This window comes from Aquarana catesbeiana, linkage group LG03 (assembly GCF_042186555.1).
Source record: "Aquarana catesbeiana isolate 2022-GZ linkage group LG03, ASM4218655v1, whole genome shotgun sequence".
Classification (NCBI taxonomy): Eukaryota; Metazoa; Chordata; class Amphibia; order Anura; family Ranidae; genus Aquarana; species Aquarana catesbeiana.
Window position 1 is genome coordinate 216,373,970 of NC_133326.1, and position 15,092 is coordinate 216,389,061.

Sequence of the window (15,092 nt, forward strand, 5' to 3'; positions counted from 1 at the left end):
ATTTAGGCAATTATATCATGCTCTAAACATTATTTCCATGTGCACTACTCCAGGTTTTAGCAGAGTAAGGGTTTGGGCGCTATTTGGTTTCAGGGAACTATAGTAAATTCGATTTTGGGAGTATTTTCTCACCAGCGCTATAGTGAATACCGTTTACCGCTAATTAGCACGAATTAGTGCTAAAGTGCCGCTAATTAGCGTTGTAGCACTATAGTAAACAACCCCCTGTATTTCCATTTTGTCCATCTGATCATCCCCCACAGCTACTACCCTTTGTTCCACTTGACCCTCCCTTCTAGATGGTAAACTCTAACAAGCAGGGCCCCCTGATCCCTCCTGTTGAATTGTATTGTAATTGTACTGTCTTCCCCGATGTTATAAAGCGATGTGCAAACTGTTGGCGCTGTATAAATCCTGTATAATAATAATAATAATAATTTAAAAGCACTGATCTTGATGTTTTGAATGCTTTTAAGGGCAGAGGAGGGATTTGGGGCCTTATAGACCCAAGATCTCTCCATAAAGAGTACCTGTCACATGCCTATTGCTGTAACAAGGGATGTTTACATTCCCTGTGACAACAATAAAAGTGATCCAAAAAAATTAAAAGCATCAGTGTTAAAAAAAAAATGTAAAAAATGTAAAGTTCCCTTTCCCCCCTGCTCGTGCGCACAGGCAAAAACATTTGTCAGTCCTGCAAGCATGCAAACAGCGATCATCCCACACATGTGAGGTATCACCACGAACATCAGATCATGAGCAGTAATTATAGCACTAGACCTCCACTGTTTTCTCGATGAGTGTGCAAATTTAAATCATGCAATGTTTGGTATCTATTTACTCTGTGTAACATCATCTTTTATATTTTACCAAAAAATTGGGTTATGTATTGTGTTGTTTGCATTAAAATTCCAAAAGTTTCCAAAAACTTGTATTTGAAAAAACACTGCACATATATTGTGTGACATAAAAAATATATATATATATATATATATATATATATATATATATATATATATATAATGTTTGGGGTTTCTAACTAATTTTCTAGCAAAAAATACAGATTTTTACGTGTAAACAAAAGTGTCAGAAAAAGGACTGGTACCGAAATGGACACTACCCCTGCTCCCCAGTGACTTTGCCTAGGCTGTGATTATGTCCTCAGTCTGCTGCAGGAGGAAGCATTTCCTCAGTCTCCTCTCCCTTATATTTTAGCCTGCTGCAGGCAGAAGAAAGCATTTCCTCAGCCTTTTCAACCCTAATGATTAGACTTCTGCCAGCAATAGGAAGCATTTCCTCATTCTCCCCTTTCCTAGTAGTTAGGTTGCTACATGCATGAGGAAGCATCTCCTCATTTTTCTCTAAAAGGTTTACCAAGTCACAGGGTTGTGTCTTGAATGAGGCCTAAAAATAATGGTATCATCCTTCTTAACAAAAAAAGTGAAAGGCATTGTCAATGGTGTACTCTAGGGATCAGCTTAAGGCTTGGTCTAAAAGTTCGGACTGAACCTTGGCTTTCTATGCATTTGGATGAACACTTGAACATTTACCCATTTGGTGGGAGCTGAACCTCATGCATAATAGCAATATTACTACCATTATTATACATGACACCTTTCTGCTGCCAATGGCTATTAAGGACATCAGTGGGGGCAAAGAAGTATCAGGGGTTCTTATCTACATGCTTTCTACAGGTCAGTGACTCTGATCATTAAGACAAGTAAGTAGGACAGACAACCAGGCAGCTGATATTATTTGAAGGTAAGAAACAGAAATGGTGATCCTCACATTCCTCTTGTAAAAAGTTTTCTTTGAAGAATGGCAGTCAGGTAATTGGAGTGTGGGATTTATGTGATATGTATTCACTCTTTGGCTTTCAGCTATAATATGGAGGCATAGGGATGTTATATATTAACAATATATCCAGATCAGAATATAGAAGTGATTATTTTCTTTAGAATTATATTGTGTTACTTTCTTGTCATGTATTAACATTTGGACATTCTCTTCTGTTAAAAAGTTGTGAGATGTTTATTGATCGTCTTTTTTTTATCAATTTCTCATCCTGTATCCCTACTTGTGAATTAATGTTGCTCATGCTCTTCTCTCCAGTGATCTGTGCCAGCAGAGCTGAGTACAAGATTTACCTTTCAAACAAGCTTCTGCAAAAATTGTAGGGGGTGTGTCTGGACAGCTTTGTGTGAATGACAGAGAAAAGTGGAAACTGGTGCTGTTTAGACTTCACAGTCATATTTAGACTTCTGCTGTGAAAATGGAGGTTGTCAGTACAATGTCTATCTGATTGCATATTTCTGTGAATTCAGTTTGAGGAAGTTTTTATCAGCTGCATAGGACTACAATTTCTATGCACACCAGCTTGCTCTCTTCCATACATTCTCTTCTATAGCCTCAGGACATAAACTTACTGAAAATTACCAACCTGACCCTCCGTAATATAATACACAGTATCATATACAGTGTAAATAATCAAAATGGATTTGTCAAGGAGAAATAGAACTAATATTGCTTTAAATCTAGTTCAGTAATTTTACAATGATTTGTAAAACCTTGTATTTTACTTTTTTCATGTGATTTTCAATGCTATTATGCATTGTATATTTTCTTGTGTGAAATAAAAAAATGTGTTATTTATGATAGTGTATTCAATTATGTTGTGTGATGAAACCATGAATGCATCAGATAATCTATTTGTCAACTAATTGTCCACTCAAGGGCTTGCTCAGGAAATCAGTGCAGGGAACATTGATGTGGTGTTAAGTACTTTAAAAGTATTTTTACACGACCTATCCAATAACCAATCCAGCCTAAGTTTACTGAACACAGTTGAATGAAAGATTATTTCAGATAGAATAATGCAGATTATTGTATTTTCCACAATCACTTTCATTTTGTTCTTTGACTTTCTAAATAAACCTATACAATTTAAATTAAATAATTAAAATAACAATTGAAAGCATCACAGGGTAGGTTGAGGCTTTTTACTAAAACACAACACACTAACATATCTCAAGTCAAACAAATCTTTGCTGCTTTATTTTAAAAAATCCCCTAGCCTCTTCAATACAATACACTACAATTCTGCAAGGTATGTCACACTAATGTGCCATAGACTTGAATGGGTCATTACCTATACTGTGCATTCAAGTCTTGGGGTTCAGACCTATGTTAAATTGTAACTGGGTATATAAATAGAGGTAAAATAAAACTGGCACAGTTTCACGAAAGATTTGATGTCAGTGAAATTCTGAAAATAAACCACTTAAAAATACAGTCTAAAATCTATATAAGTATACAGTATTATAAACTGCAAGCCTATAAGATATCCAAGCAGCAGGCTGAACCAAAGTAAGCAGGACAAATGGGATAAAGTATCTGCAAAATGTTTGCAATAAATGTACTCATATGTTCCTTAAAAAAAGAATCAAAGTGAGCTCAGAAAGTTAATAGTCACCATGTTATAGGGAAAATTTGCTATGTTGTAGTTATTTGTGCCTAAGCAATATTTTGAAAATGTACTTTTTGTCTTGAATTCCTCCTAAAAAAACACAGTGCACTTCCTTGTATGTGAGTGTGCCTAGGATCTCCTGTGCCCACTGTATCTGCAGTGTGAGGTCTCTGACCACTAGTCCTAACAGATTTGGAGTAAGATTTGCCACTATTTACTACTCACTTTTTTCTTTGCTGGAAACTCTGATACTAGGAAGTAAAGCCCTGCTTCTACTAAATATGCTTCTACCGTGCATAGACACATTGCAGAACAAGGCATGGTAATCTAGAACACAGCTTCCAGAGTTCAGTTCCTTTCAGAAATAGTTTTGGTTTGCTAATAGGTAAACATACATGTACTATAACTGTTTAAGTGTCTAAATTCCATATGGTCATAAAGGGATTGCATATATTATAGGGTATATGATTCTGCAAAGCCATAGGGCTTGTCTATTTACCAGCACAAAACATCGGTTAGACCTTCAAGCTCACAGGCAACTCAGTCACTAACAAAGGAAAATGTTTTCATTCTACCCTGTGGCACTTTTTACTAATATGCCCTATGGTTTCCTTTCTAACTGCTTGTCATTGATGCTTGTTTAAAATGTAAAATGTATTCAACTGTAAATCTTGCATGCCAAAGCAAGTCAGACATGGCATTATATCTAGCATAGAAATACAATACAGGATTCTGCAAGATGTTACAAAGAATTGCAGTTGACGGATTACATTTTGTTTAAATTGTTTTCCTTCCATTGGAATACATAGAAAGTACTCTTTTCAAAAATTCTCCTTGTTTCAATGTTTTTGATGATATCTTTAAGTGACTGATCTTTTTAATAAATATGAGATTGGAAAAGATCGAATGATCAGTGAATGAACTGTGCACTTTATGAAGCACTTTCAGGATATGTCTACACAGGTTCCTCTGGAAATTGGTAGAAAATATATAATTTGCCAATGAATGTATATTGTATACATTTTAAAGTGTTTTATTTTAAATGATGTTACCTTTAGTATCTTCTTAGCTCACAAGGAACTCCCTTCTATCTAAATTAAGCCAAGCCCTTTGGATCCACTTTCTATGTGCAGTCCTGACCTGAATAATTTTAGAAAAACTGCATCATCCTTTAATACTTTCTCCGCCAGGCCTCGTGCTCCACATTTAAACTCAGGTGGCCAGACCATTTGTGCAGTTTTTTCATAGTTTTTTATTTTTGCCTTACAGCTTTCAGAGTTTGTGAAAGACCCCACCAAATTAAACATTTTTTGAAAGTACAGTTACAGTAAAATAAAAAGAAGGTGCTATCAATTTTTTTACTCCTTTAATATTTGCACAAATGTTTATCAAAACACAAAAAAAAAAAAAACACTAAAAACTTTATTAGTGGATACATACATGGCAAAGTTTACAAAATTCTTGCCAAATTCCTACTAAGTATAAAAGCTAAAACTGTACTGAGTAAATAAATAACAAATATTTGTACATTCTATATTGCTTCTTTGTGTGAAATGGTGAAAACTGAAGATACACAAAACTATAAAACGATTTACTCTCAAAATCTGGAGGGTATTATTTTTCACTTAAAACTTTCAGAGAATGTAAAAGACCCCCCACCAAACCATACATTTTCTGAAACCACATGACCTGTAGAGTAAAAAAATGTGCTACCAATTTTTTTAGGCCTCACAATTGTTGCACAAATGTTTATTAAATTGCTATTTTGAGAAAAAAAATCACTAAAATCATTAAGTGGATACATACAGTACATGGCGAAATTTACAAAATTCCTGCTAATGTCCTACTAAAAAAGTTTAAACAAAGTTAAAACTGTATTGAGTTTGAGTTGTATTAACCGTCACTCTCGATCTGACATCCGTGTAGTGGTGCACAGCCCAGAACGCAGAGAGAGTAAGCTCAGGGACATGCACCTGGACCCACACAGATGTCAATTTGTATGCAACGGCTGTGCAGTTGCTACATCACAGTTGATATCAATGAGTTTGCCTTTACGGGGATTACACCTATGCATCCCCGTGTGGGTAAACACGGGCTTGCAGAGGCATACACTGTAGTATGCCCTGTGTGAACAAGGCCTTACTATTTTGTTTTTGTTTTAATTTGTTTTACTATCTTGTACAATTTTGGGGGGGGGGTGGGGGGCATTGATGAGATATCAGGGTGCACACAGGATTTGGTGCAGCTGTGCATAATAACCAATCAGCTTCTAGGTTGTATTGTCAAACCTTAATTGCACAAGCTGAATTTAGAAGCTAATGAGTTATTATGCAAAGTTGCACCAGCTTCTGCTGTTTGGTAAAACCCCACAGAGTTCTCAGTCCTCAGCTGCACTGCAGATGAATGAATAGAAGTCTCTGCAAAGAGGCTCTTATTCATTCACAAGCTGAAGCATAGTAGTTTACTATGCTTCAATAATGAATGAGCACAATGAGTGATCAGTACCTATTGCTCACTCAGGAAAGGAAGTGGGTTGGTAAACACATGTTTATTAACCCCGTCCTACTCTCCATCCTGATTTTGATCCCCCACCTGTGCCCCAGCAGAATCTGCAGCAAGAGGAAGGGGAGAAGGGGAAGCTGGCCAGCAGCACTGTGGGGGCACCAGGAGATTGATGGGGGGTGGTCCACTGCAGGGGAGGAACAGAGCTGGCAGGGGGATGTACTTGTATATTTTTAAAACCTCTGTGCCTTCTCTGCAGCCCCTGAAGCCAGAGGGAGGGGAGAGGAGTTTAAGCCGGAATATGCATGGTAGTCACAGGCAATTCATTTTGTGTGGGGGATTGGTCCTGAGGAGGTGATTTGGTGCTACTGGTGATCAAAACAGCAGGGAAAGGGGTCAAAAGAGTGGGGGAACATTTCAGCTGTTAGTCACAGCAGCAGGGGGTGGAGAGGCAGGAAGCAAAGAAGACACAGGGCAGAAAAGCGGTAGCATCGGCAGAAAGGAGGAGTCACATTTTAAGTGGATAGTTCTGTTCAGTTGCTTGTCAGCCACTAATCACTGCTATCGGTTTGATCAGCAGAGTCTTGCTGATCAGTTTTGCAATAGGCTAATGGTTGCTGAAGTGACCATAAGCTTAAAGCAGAAGAAGGAATGCCAGGTCTGTACAGCATACAGACCTGACCAGCTGGAGGTGGATCTGTATGTCCATACACCATACTGACCTGGCAGCAAAATTGTTAAAGTGATTGTAAACAATCACTTTGTAAAACAATCCATTCCGTTTAAAATAGAAATGAAAGGCAAAATATTTTTGTATAGATATTTTTTCCCTTTTTTATAAGTGATCACATTCCTTTTGTTCTTAGCTACATAAATGCTGGTGGGAAGTGAAGTAGCAGCACACTGAGCTTCCCAGTGAATGGCTGCAAGCGAAGGTGTGTCAGGACAAGTCTGATCATTGGAGGAGAGTACACTGAGTTCCCAGCATAGCTGGAGAACTGACCACAGTGTTTTTTCCAGCTTAGTGTGGTCAGTTTTTAATAGGAGAGCAATAGGACTGGCAGGAACACCAGGGATTATACATAAAGGAAGCAATACAAAGAGAACAGGATACTTTCTCATACAAGACCATGTTACAGCAGGCACATATCAGTAATATGAAGTGTTGGGGTAACAAATGCTTTAAGTGGTTAATATGTGTCAGTATTGAACTGCATTGGATCATGAAAGATAATTCTGTGAATGGCTGGCCAATACTTTCAGCTGTTAATGTATGTATTTATTTATTTATTTGACTAATGAGATTTTCGTTAGGAATTTTATGACAGCTATGGTTAATTTGCTTTCTAAAATTTAAATCAGCTGCCAAACCAGAACACTAATAATGTCTGATGTGTTAATATTCTGAAAATGTCATGCTGCACAGAAAAATGTGGGTTGTAAGCTTCTTCCTCTAGCCAAATTTATCATTCCCATTGCCTTTGTAGAGCAAAGAAAACAGTGAGAGATCTGTCCCATCCTGGCCATCATTTATTGCTGTCCAGTAGGATTTTTAGAAATATCAAGGTGAGGATAGATTTAGAGAAAACTAAATTGAACTAATTAGCCAAGTGGTCCTGGTTACTGTTTGTTATAACAGGGTGTTTTAACTTTTTTAAGGGTGGGAATGTTTAGTATTTATCTGATATATAGTTTAATGTATATTTTGTGAGTATGTGTTACACATCATGTTTATGGTTTTATGATAATGCATTTTATTTTATGTTACTATTATATGTTATGAGCATGGGCTGTTCTGTGTATTCTAAAAAGTTTATATTTTTTTTGCAGATGTATATCCAGACAACTACCCTGACAGTATCTATGAGTTTAAGTGCTTCAGTGTCTTTGGGAATGCTTTATATGCCCAAGGTTTACATTATTATCTTTCATCCTGAGCAAAATGTTCAAAAAAGAAAGAGAAGTTTCAAGGCAGTTGTGACAGCTGCCACCATGCAAAGCAAGCTGATTCAAAAAGGGAATGATCGACCTAATGGTGAAGTCAAAACAGAACTCTGTGAAAGTCTTGAAACAAACAGTAAGTAACCTGAAGAAATCTTCTAGTTATAATATTAATACAAAATGTAGTAATATTTTGCCACCCTAAAAAAATCAAAGCATGGGATTTAAAATGCTAAAAGTAAAACAAATATTTCTAACAAATATGTCGATAGCAATGAACCCTATAAGCCTATTTGAAATTTGACCTAGGCACATATATCTGCAGCGTTTTCTTATCTCTCTCCAAAGCCCTAAGTCCTGTGTCTTTCTGCTGCTCCGTTCTGTTATCAGCAGGACAAATTCTCCAACAACTGAGATAAAACCAACCTGAAATTTGTGTCGGAGTGGGTGCAATAATTTGATTTTCAGAGAGTGTCTATTTACAGCAGAGCTCTGCACATGCCTTCCTTCCTCTGCTTATGTGGAGTGGGGGTATGTGCCTCTCCTCCAATCAGCTGTCACACAGTGTATGCCAAGACTTCACTCCCAGTACTGAACAGGAAGAGAAAATTTCTAACACGATGTTCACCTCCTAAAGAATATAGCAAGCTGAAGACAGCAGATATGCATGTAAAACTTATATAGGAAGATTTGTTTCATCCCTGTGTATCATCTGAGGTTGTTCACTTCACTGAGTATATGTAAGGGTTTAAATCCACTTTAAGTGTATATAGGAGTATTTATGTACATAACTAGCGAGAGTCTTATGCCAAAAGAGATCATTAAAACTGCAATACGCATTTATTGATAGGGTTACATAATATATGCAAATTACACACTAAATCATATTTACAAAACAGTTTACAGTATAAGTACATTAGGTTATATGATATTTACAAATTACACACAAAACCATCTTTACAATACAATGTACAGCACAGACAATTATATCTCATCGTCAGGTCTGTTCATACTGAGTGTTTGTGTGTCCCCAGGACAAAGAGAAAACACAGTTTGATAAAATTTAATATAACTCCCTTTGCTTTCTGTATAGTGGCTAAAATATTCCTCTCTAATTGGTCACTAAACCTAGCAAATGTATATTGGGTGATTGGAGGATTCAAATAAGGCTTCTGTTTACAACCCACGTGAGATGTGCTAAGAAAAGACAATGGTCAGACCTTGGAAGTAGAAAACGATTCACAAAGTGAAAAAATCTAAAAATGTCTCTGCGTTGTGGTAAGATGGCCGATTTCACAAACAAGCAGTATACCCAACTTATAGTGATGGAAAAAAAGTGTGTAGCGCCAAAAGTAAAGTGAAAAAAAATCCTTAGTAAGATTAATAATTGTAGTCCTCCATATTAGGAACAAACTTGATGAGAAAGTTCAGTGAAACGGTGGAGACTCATTGAAAAGTTCAGTGCAATAATGAAATGAAACAAAGCTCCAAAACCTCCTGAAGTGAACATATAATTTCAAATTCAGTGCACAGAAGGCAGCCAACGCATCCCAGTGGAGTGAACACTCACCTGAAATGATGTCTGCCATTACAGCAGCATGCACGTCTTTAGTGTGTATCTGTCATCCAGTGAGGGATATACCAAGTAAGCCAATCCAATGATGCTTCTTATAAGGGTTATGGTGATATAACTAAAGCTAACCAGGAGCCTGAAGTTATCCTCACAGTATAGTATTTTTAACGGAATGCATGTACATATATAAAAAAAATAAAAGTACCGTATTTATCGGCGTATAACACGCACAGGCGTATAACACACACATTCATTTTAAGAGGGAAGTTTCAGGAAAAAAAACTTAAATTTTAAATAAGGAACTTTGGAGCAAAATAAGGGTCAGTACCCATCTGCAGCCTCACCATTGCCATCAATGCAGCCTGATCAGTGCCCATCTGCAGCCTCACAAGTGCCATCAATGCAGCCTCATCAGTCCACATCAATGCAGCCTCACCATTGCCATCAATGCAGCAGCCTCCCCACTTCCATCAGTGCAGCCTGATTGATGCCCATCTGCAGCCTAGAGGGGAGGGGGGGGAGCGCCGACAGATTACATACAGTGAGAATCTCCTATGATAGACAGAACAGTGGTCCAATGGCGGCCCAGGAGACGGAACTTCCCATTACAGAGGCCGCCAAGTAAACAGGAGATTCTCACTGTATATAATCTGATGGCACTCGTCCCGCCCCCCTCCCTGTCCCCTACAAGGCAGCTAAAATTGAAGTATTGGCGTATAACACGCACACAATATTTGCACCCGATTTTCATGGTGAAAAAGTGAGTGTTATACGCCAATAAATACAGTAGCATAAAATCCTTACATATGAAGTCACTGCCAACCCGGAATCAAGCAACGGCGTGACTTCAGCACTAGTATCTGCCCCAAAATTAAACTATTTACAGTATACCAACAGGAAGCTAGAAATGGTTTGATGCTGAAACACACACACAATAGTTTAAATATATTCCTATCCAACTTAGATATATTTCTAATTACAATATTATTTACATCTGTTAATTGAGATTTCACATTAATTCATTATCTAACAGCCTGAAAGTAAAAGAAAGTACCATATTTATTCTGATTTAAAATATATCCATGGACTGGGCCTCTTAGGCTATAATAGAGAGCAAGTGGAGAGTTTGATGTACCATATGATTTCAGATACAATGACCTGCGGAACATAGAAATGCATGGGAATATTGTTTTAGTAATTATATCAGATACATTATGTGGGGCTAAGCTAGTTCAGTGCTTAAAATGTTAGCAGATTAGCAACAAATGCATTCTTTCTCTGTATCAGAAGTTTGTGGAGGATATGGAGAACTGAATTAGTGAATATGTGTAGGTGTAATAAATAAAATGGCTGGATTTTTTTATGTTACAGTACAGTGCATTATATAGATCCAGTTGTAGGATCAAATTCATTAATTCGATTTGGTAGGTCTTTTAGTGTATCAAACTGCTTTCTGAAGTTGAACAGTCAAATACTGACTACAGCTGAGAATTGTTGTGTTAAAAATCAAACAAATGCCACCTCAGGATTAAAGGGGTTGTAAACCCCCGCAGTTTTTCACCTCAATGCATTCTATGCTTTGAGATGAAAAACCTCTTGTAGTGCACCAGCCCCCCAGGGGCCCCCTTTTACGTACCTGAGCCCAATTGTTCGTGCACTAAGGATCAGCACACCCGCTCCAGCCGGTGTCTTGGGTCCTGATTGGATAGATTGATAGCAGCGCAGCCGTCGGCTCCCACTGCTGTCAATCAACTCCAACATATCCTTTAATCTGTGAGTGTAAGCATTGCAAGGTGTCCAAAAATGTTAGGTGCAGGCCACCCACTACTTCTAAATCTCAGTTTAAAAAAAAAAAAATTCCAGTATACAGTATATCTCATAGTTTCTAATTTTCACACAAACCAATCAATATACACCTTTTGTGATTTTTTTTTTTACCAAAGACATGTTAGCAGAATAGATTTTAGTCAAAATATATGTAGAAATTTGATTTTTAATTTTTTTTGTTGGATATGTTTTATAACAGAAATTTAAAAATATTGATTTTTTTTTCAAAATGTATGCTTTTTTTTTGGTAATAGCGCAAAAAATAAAAAACCCAGTTGTGATCAAATACTACTAAAGGAATGCTATTTTTGTGGGAAAAAATTATATACATTTTGATTGTGTACAGCATCGCATGACTGCGCAATCACCAGTTAAAGTAGCACAGTGCCTAACAGCAAAAAATGTCCCAATCATGAAGGAGGTAAAACCTTCTGGAGCTTAAGTGGATAACCTTGATTGCAATGCACTCTGCCTTTCTGTTTGGAGAGCTAAGTTAAAAACAAAAAAACTGAATGTTGAGAGGAGCCCTTGGATATTTTTTACATAACAATCTTTAGGACTTGCGTCTACTGACTTCAAGTCAATAGGAATTTAACCGCTTCCCACCGACCGTACGCAGATATGCGTACTCGGCTTTCCGGGGTTATACCGGGATGATGCCCGCAGCTGCAGGCATCATCCCGGTACCGTTGTTTACAGCGGGCGATCGGCTACCCGAGTATAACAACTGATGCGGCTAAAAGCCGCTCGGCTGTTATACCGGAGGAGCGGGAGGGGACATCCCCCCCTCCCGCCGCCTCCCGCCGCTCTTACCGGGCCTCCCGTGCGATCGGGAGGCCCGGTGTCCAATCATCTGCCTTCGGCGGCTGGGGCCGGGCTGGAACGAAGCTGTGGGCAGCTTCGTTCCAGCCTTCTTATTGTAATCGCGGAAGTGACGTCATGACGTCACTTCCCGTTTACTCGGCTGCCAATGGCGCCGAATTTTTAAAAATAAACAGTATTCAGAATCACCGTTTTCAGCGATCTGAATACTTTGAAGTGCAAAGGAGGGATCGGGGGTCTTTTAGACCCCCGATCCCTCCATAAAGAGTACCTGTCACCACCTATTACTGTCACAAGGGATGTTTACATTCCTTGTGACAGCAATAAAAGTAAAAAAAAAAAATTTTTTTTTAAACACACTTTATAAAGTAAAAAAATAAATAAAATAAATTAAAATTTTTTTTTTTTTAAAGTGCCCCTGTCCCCGCGAGCTTGAGCAGCAAAGAAAACGCATACGGAAGTCGCGCCCGCATATGTAAACGGTGTTCAAATCACACATGTAAGGTATCACCGTGATCGTCAGAGTGAGAGCAATAATTCTAGCCCTAGACCTCCTCTGTAACTCAAACCTGGTAACCGTAAAAAAAATTTTAAAGCGTCGCCTATGGAAATTCATAGGTACTGTAGTTTGTCGCCATTCCACGAGTGCGTGCAATTATAAAGGGTGACATGTTTGGTATCTATTTACTCGGCGTAACATCATCTTTCATATTATACAAAAAAATTGGGGTAACTTTACTGTTTGGATTTTTTAAAATTCATGAAAGTGTCCCTTTTCCAAAAATTTGCGTTTAAAACACCGCTGCACAAATACCGTGTGATAAAAAATAATGCAACAATCGCCATTTTATTCTCTAGATTCTCTGCTAAAAATATATATATAATGTTTGGGAACTCTAAGTAATTTTCTAGCAAAAAATACGGATTTTAACTTGTAAACACCAAATTTCAAAAATAGGCTTAGTCATGAAAGAGCTCGATTGAAGCAGGTCAAATGCTGTTCAAAAGAAGGTCAACTGCAGGTTAAATTCACTCATCAGTGAGTTCCAAATGATCTCAAAAGTATTTCACACTGATATCAAACTGATGCCATAAACCCAAGACATGAAACTTGATAATAAGGTTCTGTGACCTCATCTCAAACTTCTCATTTAAGTTATTGCTATCTAGTAATGTATCATTTTAGCAAGAAAGTGAGTGTGGAATGGAGTATAGTATTAAACATACACTAAGACAGTGACTCAGGGTTTTATCCCGATATATATTGTGAAGGAAATGTAAGGGAGATTTTGGGACTTTAAATATACCCCTAGTGTCACCTATGTATAATTCAACAGAGCATATAAGTTAACAAAACACAATTTTATTAAATACAGTTTAATAGGAGAGACCAGCCATTGCCCGTTCAGGCTCTGAAGAAGGGGGTGCTCCCCTGAAACGCGTTAGCCATTGGCCATTTGCACCGGTCTGATCCTCTTGGCAATAGGTCCTGGTGTGTCGATCCATAGAACAGCGCATTTGCGCTCTTTTTAAAGCTGGTTTCGATAGCTCGTTTGTGAGTATAATCTTTGCTGTTTTTATGCTGCAATAAAGTTTAATAGTGGTAATGCACTAGGTTAGTGCTCCCTCCTTCTTTTTCTGTTTTTTCTATTAAATACAGTTTAATAACCATATAGAATCCATAATGGACTTTAGGTACATCACAAAGACAACAGCTTCTTCAGGACTTGCAAAAGTTTTGCATGTTCAGAGAGCTTGTTTTTAACTTATATGCTCTGTTGGATTATACATACTGTAAGCGACACTAGGGGTATTTAAAGTCCCAAAAGCTCCCTTACCTTTCCTTCACCATCAAGTATATATAGAGGAATTAATCTAGTGCATGTTCTTGTCTGTGAATGCTAGGTGTCACAGCTAAGAAACCTCAAACATGTGCAATGCTCAGCTTCATATACAACCCCAATTCCAAAAAAGTTGGGATTCTGTGTAAAATCTGCAAACAAACAAAATGAAATGATTTGCAAATCTCATAAATCCATATTGTATTCACAATAGAAAATAGAAAACACATTAAATGTTTAAACTGATCATGTATTCCTCTGTGGGGACCCACTATACCTCTGTTTCCCCTATTGGGGGCACATTACGTATTAGTGACATCCACATATTGTTACCTTATATTTTTAAGATTATCTTGGCATGGAATTTGTTGAATATGAAACGATGTATTGGCATATCCTATTTTTATCTTTTTCTGTATAAATAAAATTTTACATTTTGTATAAATCCATTTGTGTAAACTGTCTAAGCTGGTACAGAGAAAGTCCATATTTTCTCTGTTTATGAAGGCCAGTAGGAGACTGGCCTTCATCTTTTTTTCCAATTATTTCTGATTGATGGTACCCCTTACCTATTTTATGTAGTTTGGTTGTTTTGAGGCCTATTTTTTCAAACTTAGGAAAAAAGTAAGGTCATTTTTAAAATGATGGCAGGAACATGTCTCAAAAAAGTTGGGACAGGGCAACAAAAAGCTGGCAAAGTAAGTGATACTAAGAGGCAAAGTAAGTGGTACTAAAAAGGAAGAGCTAGAAGAACATTTTGCAACTAGTTAGGTTAATTGTAAACAAGTCAGTAACATGACTGGGTATAACAATAGCAGAGAGTCAGAATGTCTCAGAAGTAAAGATGGGCAGAGGTTCACCCATATGTGAAAAGCTGTGTCTAAAAATTGTTGAACTGTTTCAGAAAAAATGTTCATCAACATAAAACTGCAAAGACTTTAAATATAACACATCTGGAAATCATAATATCAATAATTTTACCAAAAGATTCTGAGAATCTTGAAAAATCTCTGTGTGCAATGGACAAGGCCAAAATGCAAACCTGGATGCCGTGATCTTTGGGCCCTCAGACACCACTGCACTAGAAACGGACATGATTTTGTGATGGACATCACTGCAT

The 15,092-nt window shown here is 37.5% G+C and overlaps 1 protein-coding gene across 1 annotated transcript in view; it reads left to right on the top strand.

Annotated features, from left to right (window-relative positions):
• GRM8 (glutamate metabotropic receptor 8) overlaps nt 1-15,092 on the top strand; it is a 1,893,470-nt gene that overhangs the window by 1,825,042 nt on the left and 53,336 nt on the right. Inside the window, exon 10 of the mRNA XM_073619763.1 lies at nt 7,799-8,045. Within this exon, the coding sequence (XP_073475864.1) occupies nt 7,799-8,045 (247 nt within the window). The remainder of the gene's footprint in view (nt 1-7,798; nt 8,046-15,092) is intronic.